The 21,208-nt window shown below is 37.7% G+C and overlaps 1 protein-coding gene across 10 annotated transcripts in view; it reads right to left on the bottom strand.

Moving 5' to 3' along the window:
* FRYL (FRY like transcription coactivator) overlaps positions 1–21,208 on the bottom strand; it is a 246,965-nt gene that overhangs the window by 80,852 nt on the left and 144,905 nt on the right. For 6 of the 10 annotated variants that reach the window (XR_004971662.1, XR_004971663.1, XM_036333414.1 and 3 more), the window contains 13 exons: positions 20,511–20,555; positions 18,029–18,132; positions 17,727–17,835; positions 15,944–16,030; positions 12,967–13,138; positions 12,076–12,208; positions 9,854–9,961; positions 7,193–7,430; positions 6,132–6,317; positions 5,568–5,654; positions 2,865–3,133; positions 1,875–2,070; positions 943–1,067 (listed from right to left, as the gene is read on the bottom strand). Coding sequence is in view for 8 of the 10 variants with exons in the window: in XM_036333414.1 (XP_036189307.1) it covers positions 943–1,067; positions 1,875–2,070; positions 2,865–3,133; positions 5,568–5,654; positions 6,132–6,317; positions 7,193–7,430; positions 9,854–9,961; positions 12,076–12,208; positions 12,967–13,138; positions 15,944–16,030; positions 17,727–17,835; positions 18,029–18,132; positions 20,511–20,555 (1,859 nt within the window). In the remaining 2 variants the exon portion in view is untranslated. The remainder of the gene's footprint in view (positions 1–942; positions 1,068–1,874; positions 2,071–2,864; positions 3,134–5,567; positions 5,655–6,131; positions 6,318–7,192; positions 7,431–9,853; positions 9,962–12,075; positions 12,209–12,966; positions 13,139–15,943; positions 16,031–17,726; positions 17,836–18,028; positions 18,133–20,510; positions 20,556–21,208) is intronic. The other 4 variants (XM_036333434.1, XM_036333404.1, XM_036333394.1 and 1 more) reach the window with 2 other exon arrangements.

Raw genomic sequence — 21,208 nt, forward strand, 5'->3', positions numbered from 1 at the left:
TAATTCTTACAAATGGAATTAATGGGTCAAATGGTATAAACTTCATGAACATGATAATTTTATCTTTGCTTATGTTCTGATTTAAAATGAAAAATGTGGTTGTTATAGAAGATTGGGAAAACAGAAAAAGCAGCAGAAGAAAATAAAACCCATCCACAATTTTATCATCTATAGAAATTACCACAGATAAAGTATTTGCCTCAGAACTGTTTCAATTTATGGGATTTTGTTTTTTAAGAAGCTGAGATAATTTTTGTATCCCATTTTTTGCTACTAGCACCACTTGTCATAAAATAATCTTCCAAAATTTCCTTTTTAATGAATGCTATTCCCGCACCTCACATATTACAATTTAGTCTCTATTGTGCATATCATCTTGGAGGCAAAACATCAAATACCACCTCATATCAATGGAGGATAATCTCAAAACAATAAATCCAAAGCCTAGAAGGCAATAACAAAGCAGAACTTTGGGCAAAAAGGAAGGATTTGCTTCATTTATATAAAAAAAACCCATCAAGAATTATGTAAAATATGTGTGTCAATATTACTTTTAAAAATAATTCAATTCTCTTAAGAGGGGGGAAAAACTATAGTTTTAACCAATAGAATGAGATTACAAATTAGTAGAATCACTGTGTAAATAAATTCGGTAGGAATTTTAAGATTTAAACAGCATTTTATTTCCGAAACATTTTATACATAGTAAATATTTGATTTTCATAATCATTCTGTGAAGAAAGTAAGGTAAAATCTTATTTCCTCAATCAAAATGGGGAAGTAAAGGCTCAAATAAATCAAGTGACTTGTTAAATGTTACATGGCCAGTTAACCAGTAAAAGGACTGATGAGTGGCTCTCCTGATAAGTACTCCACTGCCCCCTCTCTCCCTGCAGCCACATTTACATTTAGTGCATGGAGAAAACATATACAGATAATTACCTAAAAGCTCCTGGGTTGGTCCTGCCAAGACCTAGAACAAGGGACTCTGTGATTTCCATGCTCTCAGAGCGCATCATTGGAACTATGTGCTTAAACAAGGATGAAGGGGATGGGATGCCAATAATCTGGAAAAAAAAAGTATTTATAGCACCTGCTAATGATAGTACATCCAACTAAATAATTTCACATTTCAACACTATTTGGCCAAGGACAATGGATAAGTAAAGTTTCAGAATGAATAGGGCTTCAAAATTCACCTGTGGTGCACATACCTAAACGTCTACACACTTTACGCAACGATTCACTGCAAGTTCATTAACAGAACTGGGCTTTGTGGGTCTCTCAGGGTCTCACCACCAGATAACAGGCTGACTCCCTCCCTCACATAGCCTGTTTTTTTTTCCCAAAAATGAGTGGAACAAAATTATTTCTAAAAGAGTCATTGGTGTTGAAGTGGACCCCCAAGTGTTATGTTTTCTCAATTTCCTTCAGCCACCTCATAATATTTTTTGTCATATCATGAAGACTAGATAATTGTTCTTGTCAAGTGTCATTTATATCACTACATAATCTAGGGAAATTAAAAATATATTTAATCATTTAAATCATTCCTTTTGGATACTAAGGAGTGTGAAAACTATAAAAAATGAAAGGGAAAACAGGGATGAAAACGACTTTAAAAATATCCATTCTGATGAATTTAATGAGCATGGCCCTTTTTTCCGTGAAGAAACCCTATATTTAGTTTTTTATTCCAACTAGGACTCCATGAAAGCAGTACTGGGATTTCTTGAACTCTTTTTTTTTTTTTTAATTATCAGTGCAAGTAACAAATACACTTTTTCAACCAACTTAGTTTATGGTCCTGGAAAAGAAAGTTTGACACATGACTTCTGTGGCACCTGGTGCACGGGCAGACCTGGCAAGCTTACTTTGGAGTCGATGCTATAGCCGCTGTCGGGGGTGGACGCCAGCGTCTCAGGAGGAGAGCACCTCACGGACCCTGCAGACGGAGACGCTGACGTGGACGTGGCTGCGCTGCAGCACAGAAGCAGGTAATTTCTCCACAGGCCGACGTACGAGTCACTGCTTGTGGTCATATTCACTTTCTTAGCATTGATGGGGCTACTGAAGAAAAAAACAAAAAACAAACAAACGAAAATAAAACAGATAAATAACACAACATATTTTGAAATTTTTCAAGAAAACTAATGCTAGGGGCAATGAAGGTGAGTAAAGCACATCTGTAAGTTCATTCATTCATCCACACTGTCTTAGCGTGTTAGAGAATGTTCAGAGCACCTGTGACAGCAGCAAAACAAAAACCTGAAACACCCATTACCAATGTGTTTGCTGGAGGAGATACACAATAAAGAAACAAATAAAACGTCAGGCCCTAGTTGCTTTGGCTCAATGGATAGAGCGTTGGCCTGCGGACCAATGGGTCCTGGGTTTGATTCTGGTCAAGAGCACGTACCTTGGTTGCAGGTCCCTCCCCACCTGGACCCTGGTCAGGGTGCATGCAGGAGGCAACCAATCAATGTGTTTCTCTCACATCAATGTTTCTCTCTGTCTTTCCCTCTCCCTCCCACTCTCTAAAAATCAATAGAAAAATATCCTCAGGTGAGATTTAAAAAACAAAACAAAACAAAAAACAATGTCAGATGGTGCTAAGTTTAATGTCGAAAAATAGAGCAAATGGTGAGATAGAAGTGGTGGTAGAAGAGGGACTAATAATTTAAAATATGGTAGCTAGGGGAGATTTAAATAAGGTAAGGTCATAAATGTTACACAAGGTGAAAAGTGTCAATCATCATTAAAACAAACAAAAAAACAAAAAACCCAATACACAATACCTGAGAATCTACATAGGAACATAATTAGTATAAATATACAGAAATACCAAAAACATATACACTTACTTTATATCAACCTGCGGGGACAACAACTGAAGTCTTGTGTATGCAAACATCCAAGCATAGCTCACAGCTGTAGAGCAGTGTTTGGGAAGGTTTTCTTGCTTTAAAAAACTGGAGAGACTTATAATCCATGGGTCTTGGCCTTGGGTCACGTGTGCAAATATCCATATGTGTGATGGGCTAATCACATCAAACTGGTGACTGATAGGAGAAGAATTCCATTCTGCTAATGTTTGTAAATCTATCGAGCTAGGGCAATACAGCAAAGTAGTCTAGGGAGAGAGAAAACGTTGATTACTGCACACTTCATGACTGAAGTTCTGCCACAGGAACTGCTTTCAACTACAAGTGGCCTGCTGCTAGTTTCAAGAACAGAGGTCCTAATGCAGGTTAATATGAGCTCCAAGATGGGTGTGAGAGAATAGTGAATTTCTGAAATTGGACTTAAGGGTTTGTGCGCATGTGCCTACATGTGTTTTTCTGGAGAGAGATTCCATAGATCTCATTATTCTCGAAAGAATCTATAAAACCAAAAGGCTGAGGACCACTACTTACGTAATTCATTTATGACTATGCAATTTTTGTGGGCGCACTGCAGCAGCTAGAGAGCCCCAAAACAAACTGTTAACTTTCATGTGGACGTGCTCTACAGATTAAGTGGAACAGACTGGAAAATGGGCTCCTCTCTAGAGGTGTATATCCTATCTAATAAAAGAGTAATATGCAAATTGACCATCACTCCAACACAAAGATGGCTGCCTCCATGTGGACACAAAATGGCGGCCACAAGATGGCTGGCAGGGGAGGGCAGTTGTGGGCGACCAGGCAGGCAGGAGAGGGCAGTTGAGGGGAACCAGGCCTGCAGGAGAAGGGAGTTGAGGGCAACCAGGCTGGCAGGAGAGGGCAGTTGTGGGCGACCAGGCCGGCAGGGGAGGGCAGTTTGGGGGGACCAGGCCTGCAGGGGAGGGCAGTTAGGGGTGACTGGGCCAGCAGGGAGGGCAGTTGGGGGGAACCAGGCCTGCAGGGGAGGGAAGTTGGGGGGGGCCAGGCCTGCAGGGGAGGGCAGTTAGGGGTGACTGGGCCAGCAGGGGAGGGCAGTTGGGGGGAACCAGGCCTGCAGGGGAGGGAAGTTGGGGGGGGCCAGGCCTGCAGGGGAGGGCAGTTAGGGATGACTGGTCCAGCAGGGGAGAGCAGTTAGGCATTGATCAGGCTGGCAGGGGAGTGGTTAGGGGGTGATCAGGCTGGCAGGCAGGTGAGTGTTTGGGAGCCAGCAGCCCCGGATTGTGAGAGGGATCTCCGACTGCCCGTTTAGGCCTGATCCCACCGGGGTCCCAGATTGGAGAGGGTGCAGGCTGGGCTGAGGGACAGCCCCCCCCCCCCCCCCGCATGAATTTCGTGCACCGGGCCTCTAGTTCATAAATATTTGCTCAGTAATATTCTGGGATCTTATACTGAAGAGATAGATTTACCTTCAGAACAAATTATACATCGTTCAAGCAAAAATGGAACCTTAAGCTGAACAGAGACTCAATTTACTCCATCATTCAAGTGATATTTATAAAGCACCCACTAAGAGCCAGGCACTGCGTTAAGCACTAAAAGAGAGCCATCCACTACTCTTTTTGTCAGCATAATTCAGGTTAATCATCTAAAACAGAATTCTTGAAATTGTACAGATTTATAACCATCTCTTATATTTATGAAGTTTTCTTATTATCTCCCTTGGTTACACATAATCTGTGAGTTGTAAAAACCAAGTGTTATGCAGAAAGCACATAAACCTCTGGTCGGTTCATGCATTCCAAAACAGGAATAAAAAGAATGTCAGGTAGTAAAGTCTGATACTCTTACATCAATCTTGAAATCTTAATATATGACTTTTTTTTTTTTAAATTCAAACTCAACTAAGCAAGTTTGCACATGTTTTTTTAGTAATGTAAAAAATACAGTTTTTTCTTCATTTTAATGAGTCAAATTACATTATGACTAGCATAAAATACTACATTGCATTTAAACTTATGTGGCAAAGTAAACAAATACATTTATTGAAGATAGAGTGCAATATTTTGCCACAAATTTCAACAAAATTTTCCACAGTAATTTAACCAGTATATATATAAAAAATACTATATACCATAATAGCAAAAAAAAAAAAAAATAGTTAACAGTAACATTAGGTTTAAGAGGAACTTCTTAGATCAAAAAGACTGGAATTTTACAAAGATAAAATATTTTTATTGCTATGGGGAAGTATACTAACCATAGAAATAAACCGCTGCAACTTTTTTTTTTATTGTGTGCCACTTTTTAAAAAGTATTTTTAATTTTTAAAGTACAGTTTTCAAAAATACTTTCTAATGCAGCGGTTCTCAACCTGTGGGTCGCGACCCCTTTGGCGGTTGAACGACCCTTTCACAGGGGTCGCCTAAGACCATCCTGCATATCAGATATTTCCATTACGATTCATAACAGTAGCAACATTACAGTTATGAAGTAGCAACGAAAATAATTTTATGGTTGGGTCACAACATGAGGAACTGTATTTAACGGGTCAGAAGGTTGAGAACCACTGTTCTAATGCATTACATTTGTAAAGAAAATTCATGTATATATGTGACTTAGGTTCTAAAACAAGACTGAACGGCATTCATTCATTACAATCACTGCACTGTACTACATTACAGTTACAGAAATCACTACAGTTACCTGATCGGCCCCCGTGAGATGTATGAAGCTCTCAAGAATGGATGGGCTCAGCCTGTCCATCACATCTATGGCTAATTCATCATCGCCCTATAAAAAAGACAACATATGTCTAAAACAATTTAAATAAGTTTTTATTGATTTCAGAGAGAGGAAGGGAGAGGGAGAGGGAGGTAGAAGCATCGATAAGAGAGAAACATCATTCAGCTGCCTCCTGCACGCCCCCTCCTGGGGATGGAACAGGAAACCTGGGCATGTGCCCTGATCAGAAATCGAACCATAACCTGCTGGTTCATGGGACGATGCTCAACCAACTTAGCCACACCAGCTGGGAGAAATTTAAGAATATTTAAGAAAAGTAGCCAAATTTAAATAAATATTCACATTCACTTTAGCACTACTGGTTACAAATGGAATTGAGGTGGGTTAGTTAAGACCCTGTCAAAAAGACTTTGTTATGGAGTAAGTTATACTTGCATGATAGCAACAGAAATGTAATAAAGATGGACAGAAGGATAGTTTTTTAGCATTTTCATTAGGGAAGTAAATGAAGTATCTAAATCTTACCTTGGGTATTTCCAAAAGTGCAAATAAAGCCCGTATTTCTCTAAGGACACTGACGGCCAATCTCCTCGTGGCAGGCCGGCTGCTACAGAGAATGACGAGAGCAAACCCTTCGACCACATGGAATACACTGGGATACGGGCTCCTTTCCAGAGGAGGGGGGTGGGAAGCGCCATTAGCTAGACCATGCTTCAAAAAGAGACAGAAGTTAAAAAATGAAGCTTCAAAATGCATTTATAGACATTCTAGTAAAACAACTAAGAGTAAAGTGCATCATAGAAATTAAGGCTACAAGCCTGTCTCAGCTCCAGCAATTTCAATAATCCTGAATTGATAAACATGTAATAGTGTACATAGTCGAGGAAGAAGCACTTACTGGTCCCTGGCAGTCTAAACAAGCATTCCGTATCTCACCTCTATCATTCAGTGGCTACTCTGTCACCTTGGAGCTGACACTATTAGTCACTCTTGGGCTGACATTTCTACGTGGAGTGTGAGGGGACTGGATTGTATCCTTTGTACTCAGAGCCGAGGCGCAGCAGCGGTTATCACCTGGGAACTTGTTAGAAATGGATTCTCAGGCCCCTGGTGATTTATATGCTCATTAAAGGCTGGGAAGCTGGGGTGGCTTATGATCCAGTTCTAAAATTCCAAGGTTCTACGACTTACACATTATCATAAATCAGTAATTTGGGCACCTTTCATGGTTAAGAAGGACACAAACTGTATATGAGAAATAGGGACTGGTGCCAAGGACAAAACAATCAAATAACTCAAATGAAAGGCGACCCACGTTTTTTATTGTACCAGCTTTAAATATACTGGAAGCAACCTAAATCTGAAGTAGAATCGCCTCTACTACCTACGTTCATACAAAACTCACTGTTATCAAAGGAAGAAGGTTAGACACGAAAGATGATATATTTAAGATGTGAACTACAGGAAAACTCAGTTTCATGGATCATAAACACTTTGAAAATGAATAAAGTGAATAAAGCATTTAGGGTTTGATGCACTAACACCACTGATCACATTCCAAGGGGCCACTCAAAAGAACACGATACCTGTGAGTCCTGGTTTTTGTTATGCATTTGGGTTGCCTGTTTCCACTGGTTTATTAATTGTACCAACATCTTTACAGCGTTATCAAGAAGTGTGGGATGGACGTCAGTCACTTCGCGGACAACGAAATAGACAAATCCTGAAAGCACGTCCTCCCGCCAATCTGGAAAATCGAGCACGAGAGCCTGCAGAGTATTGAAAGCCAGAGCGCGCAGCTCTTCATCCATGTGAACCGTGAGCCTGCGGGAACAAAGGCCCGTCAGCAAACCCCCAACCTTCCAAGGAGTTTTACCACCTGCATCTGAAAACTAAGGGCTTGGTAAACGTGGCCTCTTTACTGGTTCGCACCAAGTATGAAGATAGAGGCCAACGTTCACTTTTTGTGTTATATCCATTCCTATGCTAGTCTATAGTCACTTGTTTAAATTCACATATCAACCTACTAATACTAGTTGGTATTTTTACTGCAACTCAGAATAATGTTGATCATAATGCAAATGCCATACTTAGGAAAATACAGATTGCCATATCAGCATTATATTTAAAAATCCTTTAATTCTTAAAATACAATGTTATCCTCTAATCAATCAATAATTAAATGCAATCATATAATGTCTTAGCGCCATCTCGCATTTATTCAGTCCTTTACTATCACTGGGAAGAACATGATTTACCTCTATCATTCCTTTCATGCTGCTGAGGTTATTGTTAAATATAAGATGGCTAGTTGTAAGAAAGGAAATAGAACAAAAAAAGATGGAATCAATTTAACAGAAATATTTCTTGAAGGTGAGAATGAGCATACATTTAGTAGTAACCTCATAAGTGTACTATACCTGGAAAAATAAAACATTTTCAAACTAACACCTAAAGACAGTGTTAAGGCTAAAGAAATTAGAGGAGAGGCTATATAAAATTGCCTTTTAAAGACTCGAAACCATATGGGGACATGAACATGATGAAATTCAAGGATTATAACAGAACATAAAGAGAATGATTAGAAAAACACACACAGAAAAGATGGCTGCAGTACATATCATCATATGAGTATATTTCTGATTTGGGCCTGCGGAGGATTGTTTAGAGACTGACCATCAAGACAAAGGCATCAGAGTTAGAAACAGCTTGAATGAAAAAGAAAAGCAGGTGACATTTAAAAATATGCCCCAATGACATGCTTGGGAAGCAGGATGCTAGTGTTACCCTCAGTGACACAGGAGGAAAGCTGGGTGGTTTCGGTGAACGGAGGGAACAGCCTTCACCCTGCTGAACCAGGCCTGGCCTTCACTAAGCCAGCCCTCAGTGACAATGAGGCTGAAGAGGAAATGCACCACAGCGAGACCGACATGGGAGTCAGCCCAGGACAGCAGCAGTGGCAGCAGCTCATCAGAAGTGTCACACAGGGCCAGCTTAAGGGTCTCGAGCCCGGAGTTGTGTCTGATAGTGGCACCCAGGGAGGTAACTGTGGGAGAGGAGAGTGACTGACTATATGATGCCGACTTTAAGGTTATTTCAACATCCCTTAATCCACGAATGTGTACATGCCATCTGACACCTACCTCAGTGACTCAGGGTATAGATGCATGAGGAGAACAGCAATGCGGCCTGGCTAATTTAAGGCAGGGGACGTCATGCACTTGCCTGGGAGCCAGCATACAGGCCTACACATTTACCATGCATCTTTGACTTGTTGGACTGCTTGCTTCATTTATAAGTACACAAGATCTGGACATCACAATTGCAAATAAGAGGAATAGGGGAGAAAATAGACCAAATCCTAGAAGCTTTCTTTCTGCTGAAGTAAATTAATCAATAAGTAAACGTCATAGGGGAAAGAAGCAAAGGAAACAGAAAAGTAAACTGTCATTCATTGTTCAGACATTTGCTCCTGCACTAGATGCCGCATCGCTGCCGATTAGAGATGCACTTTCATTCCGGTGGGCGCCCATTGGGACACTCAGCTCTCTCTTTACAGACTGGCTTCAGCTGCTTCTGAACTACGAAGGCAGAGACGAGTGGTTGTGACAGAGATCACAAGATCTGCAAACCCTAAAAGATTCATGATCGAACCCCTCATCTAGGGAATTCTTAACTACATCAACAAAGCAGGTTTTCAACCGGCCACCACCTCAACTTAGCTTCTGAAAGCTAATATTTAAGTTTGGTTCATGTTATTTGCTTATTTTTTAGATCTATGCCATGCTAACAGAGCAAAGGGAAAACAAAACTTCAACCCTGTGGGCAATGCAATAGAAGAAACCAGTGAAAATGAGACTTGGCCACCACCCTGGGTGCCAAAGAAATGATGGTAGGAGTTAACAAAAAATTAATTGCCTAATCCGTATCATCATACACGGATAACACCCATGTTAAGGGATAACGTGTTTTATAAATCCCAGGAAATACTGCCAGATAGAAAGTGAGGGAGTTGAAAAATGGGCTTTGTAAGGGAATATAAAAGAACTTTAAAAGTTAAACACGAATGGGGAGAACATGTTTAACAAAACATGAAAGACAAAAATGGGAGTTTAGAAAGTAAATCAAACAAAGGATTAAATGTCTATATCATTAGCTTTTAGTGATAATAGTAACAGGGCTGGTTTGAGATTTAAAGGGATCAAAAGAGATACAAGTCAGCACAGCGAATAGTGACTCTCCTTTACCTTGCTAGCAGCTCGATGAGGTCAGTTCTGCTCATACCGTCAGGAATCAATCTCGGAATAGCAGCAATACAAGTTCTAAACAAGTCAATTTTGGGTTTTCTTTCCCCCCTGAAAAATATGTCACAACAGGACTTAAGTATATTACATATGCTGGGAAATGGAAGCAGAGTTGAAACAGGAGCCCACCCCAGAAAGTTTAATATAAAAAAGAGCACACATACATTCAGTAAATAATTATTAGTTTATAAATGAACAAAAGACTACAGAGATAATTCTAGGAAAAACACAGTAAACAGAAAAGGTTTTCAGTAATTGTAAAACAAGCATAGGAACGATTCAGTTTAAATAATGAATATACATTACACTGTTTTTAATATAATTATTTCAAATTAATAAATTTTAAATATAATTTAACTAATATTGAATCTTTAGTAAATAACTATCATACAATAATACTGATATTAAATAATCAGACATTGGTTATGTGGGAGCCTACAAAATTAACAAAAATTTTTTATTTAATATACTTTACTAACAAGGTTCTTAGAAAACAGACTTTCTCATATACCACTGTTGCTATGGTTTGTTCTTGTCTTTTTACTTCAGTGCGCGCGCACACACACACACACACACACACTTCAAATTTTTATGTAATAAAATGTGTTCATTTTTGAAATTCATCTGGTTCCTTCAGAGGCTTGATTAATTTAAATCTACTGTATTTACTTCTAGTTACTCAATGATTTTATTTATTTTAAATATCTAACATCTTAATATACTGGTTTTTATTTTGGTCTATATTTCAAGGTGAGGCTTTTAGTTAACTTATCCAAATAGCTCTTCAGTTGGCCTAGAAAATAATTCTTATGTATAAAGGAATTTGGATGATTTAAATATTTTAGGCTCATATTTGTTATAGTGGCAATGGATTTGCTACCGGCTTTTAGAGTTTATACAGTCAGTTGTCTCTTTCCATGGTTCCAATATGCATGAGCTCTGGGAACCACAATTTAGTTAAGTACCACCAGTCCCAGCATGGTTCAGTCTTCAGTTCCCACACGTTAACTGTAAGTAATTGCATAAAAAAGTTTCCCTGTTAGCTTTTCAGTCCACCGATCATGACGTACTTAACAGATGAGCACCTTAATCAGTGACAAATCACGTCACTTTTTTCACATTCTGCCATAACTAGTCACTGCCTGTCTGTTACTTGGGTCACACACAGACAGCAAAGTGTGTAGTTGTGCTGCTTACTTGTCTCCAGTGATAAATTCAGGTGGCATTTCACAAAAATGAGTACTCAAAAGAGGAAACTCGCCAACAAAGATTAAAGTGGAGCAAAGGAAGGAAAGGTACTGTTGTCAGAGGCGAACACTGGTGGAGTCACAGAAGGAACGGCTGACGGGGGATGTTGCCATCATTGGGGGCTCGACATACGCAGCCAGAGGAGCTTGAGGAGGGCAAACGTATCGACAGAAATGAGGAGAGTGGTTGTGATGAAATAACGCAGGAAAAACTTTACGTCAGAGAAATTCTGAGATATTATTACACACTAGTGTATAACTGTATATGAATTAAATTGAGAGACCCAACTTCCAATTTGGTCATCTAAGACCTGGAATGCAGACATTACTATCTGAAAAATGCTGTTCCTTATACAGAATATGTCGATATATCTTAGCCAATGAAGGAAGTTATTGCCATGAACTATATTCTCTGGAGGAGGAAATTCCTAATCAGGAAAAAAGATGCTGGGATGATAAGCAGTGGTGACAAGACTAGAGTGGGATGGGCAGGGATGAAGTACTGTTTCAAAAAAACTACTCATACATTCTTCCTCTCTGTACCCCTGGTTCCCAGGAGGTTTTCAGGTTTTCTTTTTTGTTTATCAGGGCCCTGGAAATAAGAGCATTGGTCTGACTTAATCCACCAATCAGTCCGCACACATCTGGGGCAACGAGGATTTACCTATCACTCACAGAATGAGAGCAGAGCTTTGTCACTGACAACAAGCTAGACCGAGAATCCAGGACACCTTCTGCTATCTATACTAAAGGACAAGACTTGGCACGTGGACGGAACCGCTGTGTTAATAACCACAGCAGATGGCAATACAGAAGAACTCCGGGAGAGAAAGGAACAAGACAAGTAAGCGCGAATCAACCATCTATACTCTTTACAAAAACTGAAATAGCAATGAAAAGAATTAATTTACTACGTACGTAATCATCTCTTCAGGCTCCTTATTAGACATCTGCACACTAGTCATGCACATTGGCCTCCCAACTTCTTTGTCCAAATGCCTGAGAATGCTATCTAATGCTTTTCTCACTTGAGGATAGTAAATTGACATTCCTGGAGAGGAAAAAAACCCTCAGTTAGAAAATGTTAGAAATTAATTAGAAAATGTTAGAAATTAAATAAGGAATAGTTACAATTCCTTTTCTGTAAAAATAAAAGCCCCTTAATCAGAGCAGACTGACAGCTGTCGGGAGGTGGGATGTGTGTGAAGGGATTGAGCAAAAAAGGAAATAAAAAGAGATAAAAAAACTCACGGACACAGACAACAGTGTGGTGATTGCTGGGGGGAGGGAGGGTTGGGGAGGTGGAGGAGAATATAGGGGGATAAATGGTGATGGACGGAGACTCGACTTGGGGTGGTGAACACACAGTACAGTGTACAGATGATGTGTTGTAGAATTGTGCACCTGAAACCTGTATAATTTTGTTAACCAGTGTCACCCCAACAAATTCAATTAAAAAAAAAAAGACATTAGCTAATCAATGTTGCAAAAGAAGGCATTTTGACTGTGACATACTCCTCTCCCTGATGACTGGCTTTAGTATACGTAAAAATTATGCACAGAACTAAAATGTGGAGGAAGAATGAAATGCAGTAAAGAATGTCACGTAAGAAAATAAAGCTTTAAACAGAAGACTTTTAACCTAACAACTTATAGATATAAAAAATGTACTCATTTTTTTTAAATCACTCCATGTACTGGAATAACCATAATAGGTAAACATATATGTTTTAGATTCGATCTAAACTTCTACAGAAGCACATTAAACTGTATCAACAAGCTGTTCTGTTTATTGGAGGTAACACTAACCTATGACTTTCGCTTCTTCATCGGTCAAGGTTTTATTGAGAAAAATTTTCTTCACACGAAGCGTGTTTCCTGAAGGGAGAATAATGCCTGTTGTCGGCATTGGCGGCTCTCCGTCCTTCTGCTGCAGGCTGTCCGCTATCACCAGGAAGACGCGGAGGCCTATGTTCATTCTCTGCGGGGAGGAAGTTTTCCAAAGTGAAGCCGACTTTCAGCCGATGTTTTCCTCATGTTAAAAATATCTCATCAAACAGTACGGGGGTGCAGGAAAACTCAGCTTTCTGCTCAGCATTTTTTAACCAATCCAGGCACTGAAGTGTGCTTTAATGTCAAATTCCAGGTGCCACCCACTCACTTCAGAGGTCAACTGGCTCTCCTCTTTCGCTATAAAGCTTATTTCAAACCTTTTCCATCTGTCCTCAACCCTCCTCCTCCTCCTCTTCTCCCTCTCCCTCTCCTGCTTCACAGAAGGAAGAAACCAACCTTCTTTAAACTCTCGCTACAACACACACCAGTGCACTTGTATCTGCGCTTCTTCTTCCTCTCCTTTGCTCTTATTTGAGGGGGGGCTGGTCTTTCTAGCTTTAGAATGCTATCTGATCTTAACATTTTGGGGAAATTATACTATTGATTATCTCTTTTCTTGCACATTCAACATTTCCCTTTCAACTGAATATACTGCATTTCTGTTAACTGTACTCAATTATCTTTTTAAAAAATATATATTTTATTGATTTTTTACAGAGAGGAAGGGAGAGGGATAGGGAGTTAGAAACATCGATGAGAGAGACACATTGATCAGCTGCCTCCTGCACACCTCCTACTGGGGATGTGCCCGCAACCAAGGTACATGCCCTTGACTGGAATCGAACCTGGGACCCTTCAGTCCACAGGCTGACGCTCTATCCACTGAGCCAAACCGGTTAGGGCTGTACTCAATTATCTTAATAAGCCCTCTCAGAATACTTCACTGAAGCAACTCGCAATGGTTAATGACCATATTGTTCACAACAGGGGGCACTTTCCCTGCATCCTGTGACTTTAGCAGCACGGGACAGTGTTCTTTCCTGAAACATTTCCTCCCTCAGTACACCTGTGCCACTGCTGGCTGTGTTCCCTGTGCTGCATTTCAGGCTGAGCCTCCTTTATCGGATATTAAATATTAGAACGCCTTCTCCTACCATCATGTTTTCTCTCCCAAAGCCATTGCATGTGTTTACAGGACTTTAATTACCTACCTGATGTCAAAAAGACGTCTCAGACTTAACATGTTCAAACCAAATGCACTTTCCCCCAATAATCGATCCTCCCAATGTTTCTTGCCTCGGTAAATGACCTCCCTATCTGCACCTCGCTGTCTCAGCCCAAGCTGCCGTTATATCTGACCTGCACCAGTGGTCTCTACAGCAGGCACGTGCATCCCAGTGGGCCTGCAAGACAGCTCACTGGAATCCAGGGAGGAAGGAAAACTTCTATTAAAACATCTTTTGTTACCTAAGTAAGATTCGAATTTAAGCTATATGACAGCACTGGTGCCTTCCCTTAGGCTACTAGTAAACATCAGAAGGTCAGGTCACATAGCCATACAAGACACCTGGAAGGAAGTGGGAACGTCCGCAATGCCCCGGGTCCACAGAATTGCCCTCATTTACCCATTCTTTCAGAGTACTGCAATTTGCAGGTATTTGATTAAATGAATAGATGGATACTTTTACCTGGTTTTACTTAAACTAGTTCTCACAAGCTTAAAATGATTCCTGAAAGGAAAATGTGGATTGAAGATAATCCTAATAAAGTAAGCCTAAATGAACAACAATAAAACAGCAAACTGACACTTTTCTACTCCTTTTTCCACACTGTTTGGGCTCAGTCTCATCGATGTTTCTATCTCTCAGTACCTCTCCCTTCCTCTCTCTCTCAAAGAACAAAAACAAAAATACACACAACACAAAATAAAAACAACAACAAAACAAAAAACCAACAACAGAACTGACACTTTTTCTACTCCTAGTGTTAGAACTTCAGTGAGGAGAAACTTATTTTTAGAAATAAATTTGTTCTATGGAGGAAATACTTTTGAGAATGGATGTTTAAGAGAATGCCTTTCATTATGTGATTTTTGTTGCTGGAAACCACATGGAGTATATAAAACACTCACATATGCTCACTTAAAAACCCCAGAAGTAAATATTACCCTATCTTAAAAATATCATAAGCTGAAAGCTTCAATAACTTTCCATCCTATTTGTTAACTACATAAATATATATCTCAGGATTTGATTATGAGGAGAACCAGCGCAGTAATTTAAAAGACATAATAGATAGCACCTATAGTCTTTTTACATTCTCAAATGTTATTAGATTCTGATAAGCAATACGTTCATAAAACATTTAAAAACAATCTGAAAATTGAATGTCTACAGAGTGAATTAGAATTTACTAGCAAAAAACAGGGCCACAGAAGTAGAATAACGTTGTTGTTGTTTTTCTTTTAAAAAATTATGATTATAAGCTCTATCTGGGGAAAAGGATTTTTGTCTGTTTTGTCTCTTATATCTAAAACAGTCCCTGAGACACAATTTAGGTGCTCAATAAATGATGAATGAATGATATTTATTAAAGACCCTGTTGTTCATATTATTTATATTTATATTATTTCTACAAGAAACATGAGCTCACGCCACAACATCTAGAACCCCGCTGAGCTGGCTAACCTGAAAAACTTCCTCTCTGGATTATTTTGCACCATGCTTAACACTACTCTTAAACTGTTCAGTTAGCTATCGGAAAGGTTATACCACTTGTCCCAGATCACACCTGTAGTAAGAAGTAGAACTTCTAACTATGGGTTTGAGCCTAATAGTCTGATTCAGAAACAGTGTTCTACAACAAAACAAACAAACAAACAAACAAACAAACAAAAAAACACTAAAAAAAAAAGTTGAGAATAATGTATTACTCTATAATTTATTTATTTTACCTCTGGATTAATGGTGAAAGTTTTAGTAGACTTTCCAACACTGAGAAGATCAAATATTATTTCTTTCATTGCAAAATCCAAACGTTCCTAGAAAAAAACACACACAACGAATAAATCCTTCTAACTTGCTACAACTATATGTTAGGTATAATGCTAAGAATTATATATATAATGGCAATGACACAGATCTATGCCCACAAGAAATTCATAAATCTAGTTGTATACAGAAAAATACTTATGAATTATAGTTTAATGACTATAACACCTGGAACCAATGTAATGCTGAATGTCAACTGTAATTGAAAAAATTTTTTAAATAATAAAAAAATTATAGATATTTATCAAATGATTTAATACCCAAAGCAATGGGTAAAGTTTTAAGTATTCATTCACCAAAATCATATCCAAAATCTAAGTGAAGTAATTCTCTTAGATGAAAGTGTGTCCTGCATTATCCATGCAGCTGGCCTAGTGAGAGATCCGATGGGACAGGAACAACAGGGCTCCAGAAAGGAAATCTCCAAGGAAAAAGTTAACCAGGAAGATTAACTGATGCTTGAGAGAGTTTTATAGTTCTGGTGGAGTGTTGGTGTGAAGCGATTAATCCAAGGGAACTAGGGCAGGGAAAAGGAGGAGGAAAAGGATACAACCTAATGGCAATTTTTTCTGAATACTAGAGCTAAAGCACAATTTGCTTTCATTTACCTTATCGACAGATTTATACTTATTTAATTACCATCAGTTCTGTGCTCTAGCAAATAGAAACGTACTCATTTTATTTAAATATTCCTTATTTATTTACTATCAAAATAACTACATTTTGGACCATCTAAATTGTCAGATTTTTAGTTCAAAGAGAATGCAATGAACATTCTGGAATCAAACGTTTTGCTACGTTGAGGAGGTAAGCCTACCGATGCTTCTGCAGGGCTGATGTGATTAAAACCTTCAATGTGATCACTCAGCACCCAGTCAATCCCCTAAGAACAAACCTTCCTGTACGGCAGAGCCTGGAGAGCTAAAATGGTATTTGCCAGGATGCCTGGTAACAGTAGGCTTTAGAATGTGGCTTAGACCCTGCCAAGTGGTACACTCATGTGAGCCTTTGGGAACTGCAGGTCGGGGGGGGGGGGAGGGAGGGGGAGGAACCCGCTTTACTGGTGGGAACATGGCAGCAGCATGGGTCTAAGACATCTGTGGTGATTTCCTAATTTGGCAACTTTCTGATTGTGGTGGAGGCAGCAGCCTCCTTGTTAGCAATTCTGTAGTTTCCTCTTAATCATTCAGACCATGAGTGTTTCTGTGAACTATTTATATTCCTTAAAAAATCCCTTTCGGTTCAACTAGCTACAGTGGATTCTAGTATCTATACCTAAGGACCTACGTTAACACAAATTACGAAAACAATTTTCAAGGAAAAAAACAAAAACCCACACACAACCTTTCGAGCTACTCCAGAGGTAATTAGTACAAGCACAAGGGTAGGATCATACACCTTCTTGAGCCCCCCCCGAACTACAGTGCTTCTTCCACCTGTGGCTCTCCTTTCCTTCCCCAAGTGTGTAGATCCATGACAAACTTATTTTGTCACCAAAAAAACCCCCAAAACCAACCATTAACATCTTTTATATTTATAGCATACATTTATTATTTCCACTGTTCAATAGTAATAAATATTTTATCATGCTTTTAGATGTGTAACAAATTTTCATACTCCAAGTTACTGCAACAGATTACTCTTGTCACTTACATGGGCACATGCATTAGGAGGTGAAATACTCACCTGAGCAATGAACTGAATAATCTTCACAAATATATTGAGAGGTGTGTCACGAGGAACCACACTACGTGAGCCTTTTGGGAAAAGTGCTGACACTATGCTCATAAGACGACTACAGGGAAAAAAAATTAGTCATAATGAGATGATGAAATTAACAGAACAAACTATTCTTCCTATTCTTCATAGTATGTCAGGAGAATTTGTATTCCCCCACAAGGTGTTTGTCATGTTAACTAAAATCCCCTGAGTGAGATATGTTTTAGCAATATTTTATTTAAGATACACTTGGAAACAAAGGCACTCACCTTTGAGTTACAGTGTTGCTTTCACATTTTATTCTAATTACATAAACCCACAACAATCTGTACAAAGATTCCAGTGCAACTCGAGACATTTTAGGATCTTTATTCTGTTTAGAACAAAAGAGAATTAAAATAAGTTTATTTAAGTACTTGCAATCATTTAAGAACAGATACATTCTCTGTCAGCAACTAAAAGCCCTCACTCCTCTCTTTTTTATTCAATCTAAAACAGGTTTAAATATGTAAGCATATGTTTGTATATATATGGTAAGTATATGTTTGGTGTATGCTAAGTACAGATAGCTCAAAAGTAACCATAAGGAAATCCAGAGCCATTCCTTATACACTTAAAACAAAACAACTCAATATTAGAATTATAATAATACTTCTAAGAATTTCAAAATTATACACACACACATCAACTTACTTGGTAATAAACGGTTCATACAATACTGGCCTAATGATAGAAGGATTACTAATCTTGGCAATAATTCACTGCAACCCATATACAGTTAAAATCTAGAATACCAAATGCTGTTACAGATATTTGCATTTATGAAATAATGCAAAATATTACTGAGTGATTAGCCTAACAAGAGGAAATACATAGACTAGTGGGTTAAGAGCATGGTCTCTCAAATTAGGAGTGACCAGCCAAACCCCACCCTTGGCTGCTGTTACCTCACTTGGTGCCACAATTTCCTCAGCTTTAAAAACGAGGCAATATGGTACCTACCTCACAGACTCAGGAAATTATGTGAAAAGCACTTGAAACACTGCCTGGTACATGATAAATGCTCAACAAGGGTCTATACCTTCAACTATTTATTTAGAATCAGAACACTATTTAAATTATTACTATTTAGAAGCAGAAAAGTCTTCCATTTCAATCACAATTTGATCAACAAACCTTTTCTGCATACCAGCTATTATAAAAAGTAAAGTTCTCCAATGACCAGTCACGTAATGAGATTTCATTGTGAATATTGAAAATGCAGCTAATCATCAATTTTATTAGGAGAAACTGTATGCATGGTTGTAGGATGCATTTATTGCTATAAGTTAGCATTTATTTAATTTTATTTGGGGAATTTCTTACTACTGAACAATTATTTTATATATAGCAACAGACAAAAGGGAGTTCTTAAATACTAAGTAATTGGCCATTCTATTTTATGTTTTAAAATATAGAAAAATGAACATCTAACCACTTACGACTAAAAACTATGCAAAAGATGTAACAACTAAGGGTATTTTTATAAAAGACAACCACTAGAAAATATACTTTACCACATTTATCTATATGAATATTTGATATAATTAATAATGAAATTATTATATTCTATTACATTTTGAAAATGAAATGTATTTTAATAAACACTGCCTTTATAATTATTCAAAGAGTGCATACATTTTTGGGGACACCCTGCATATGTTACTAATAACCAAGATTTGGGCAGTATTTTCTTTACTATTATATTGATATTGTTTAAAACATAGATGTCAAATATCAAAATATGAATTCAATTAGTTTTATGTACACTCCAAAATAATACTTTCACATTATTAAATTGTATTTTTAAAGTATAAATTGTACATTAAAAATATTTAAGCCCAATTCCACATAAAAATTATTCTCATATAAATGCTTAATAAAGTATTAGGTTTATCTTATTTTCTTATTTTAAGTTATAAAGTATCTAGCATAAAAAACAAAACAAAAAACCCACAAAAATACATGATTTTCAAACTTTCCAAGACTGACCACTATGTTAACAAAGCAGAATACTTTATAATGAACAATAGCCAACAAGATGAAAAGTGATAAAAATCAATTATTATTTATTTGACCACTACAATGCTGTGATCATGCCTAAATAATAAAAACACCCTAAACTGACCTGAGTCTTAAACAAAGATATTTAATTGCCTCATTACTATTTTGGTCTAATGTGAATACTCAGATTACATTAATAAAAATCCAATAGTATTAATATGTAATAAAATTTGGTATGTCAGTCAAATATGCTCTTTGGCAGCAATTATTTTATTCTTTTTTTCCTTTTTCTCTACTGTGAACCTCCCCCCAAATAATTTGTTTAAAACCCAAACCAATCAAATAAAAGTTTAAAAAGTGTTGCAATAAAATCATATTCAAGATCTAAGCTACTGTCTCAACTTCATTTGCAAATCTTTAAAAAATTTCATTTTTAACAGCTAATGTAAATTAGACAGACTATCTTAAAATTGAGAATTCTGGTTAACAATCAACATTCATTATCAAATATCTTAAGTTCATTTTCTTGGGGCCTCTTTAATACGAAAACTAGAATGATCCTGCTGTGTGCTACTCTTTTGCTACCATACAAGAAGCAGGCATGAATAAATATTATTAGACATGCAATGCAATAATGGGTAAAGGGGGGAAAAAAAAAAAAGCACACTTAAAGGAGATAAAGCAACGTCTTACATTGACACAACTCACCTGGAGTGTTTCTATTTGCTTTCTGATACTGTTGTTAGATGGCATCTAAATAAAGCAACGTGAGACAGCAAACATAAACATGAGATGCAGCACATGCATGTTAGATGAAAATAAGCACCAAACAAGACAGCTCCTCACCAAGGCCTCTATTTAGAAGAAATCTGAAATTTCCAAGACAGTGGCCAGAAATACTCAGAAAAAAAAAAATCCTCTAACTTTTTGGGCATCTTGGGATACATCTACAATACTCAAACTGAGAGAAAACACTTAAATTTTTAACAATCTAATTTTTCCTCTCCAAAGCACTGCAATTGAACTTAAACATTAAAGTTTAATTTTTTAAAAGAAATTAAGCATACACTGTAGAAAAAAATTCTTCAAAATATTTCTGTATGACATGTACTCTTATTTCTCTCTTAATTGCTCTTTAGAAACTTAAAAGTCATTTTTCACAGAATGACCTCAGTTGATATAAAGATAGGGGTATTGGAAACTACCAAATTCTGTTTGGAACAAAATTAACAGATTTAACATTTTCAATGAAAATAAATACGATGTTCTCTCGTGCTATTTCTGAACCTATAGGACTAAAACCCATCTTTTATGATCACCAGCTTCAAAAACTGGTATAATAATTTTTTAAAAATTGGGCAATATCTTAAAGTGCCTTGAAAATATATTATTTTTATGACTTTGCA

This window comes from Myotis myotis, unplaced genomic scaffold (assembly GCF_014108235.1).
Source record: "Myotis myotis isolate mMyoMyo1 unplaced genomic scaffold, mMyoMyo1.p scaffold_m19_p_1, whole genome shotgun sequence".
NCBI classification, from domain to species: domain Eukaryota; kingdom Metazoa; phylum Chordata; class Mammalia; order Chiroptera; family Vespertilionidae; genus Myotis; species Myotis myotis.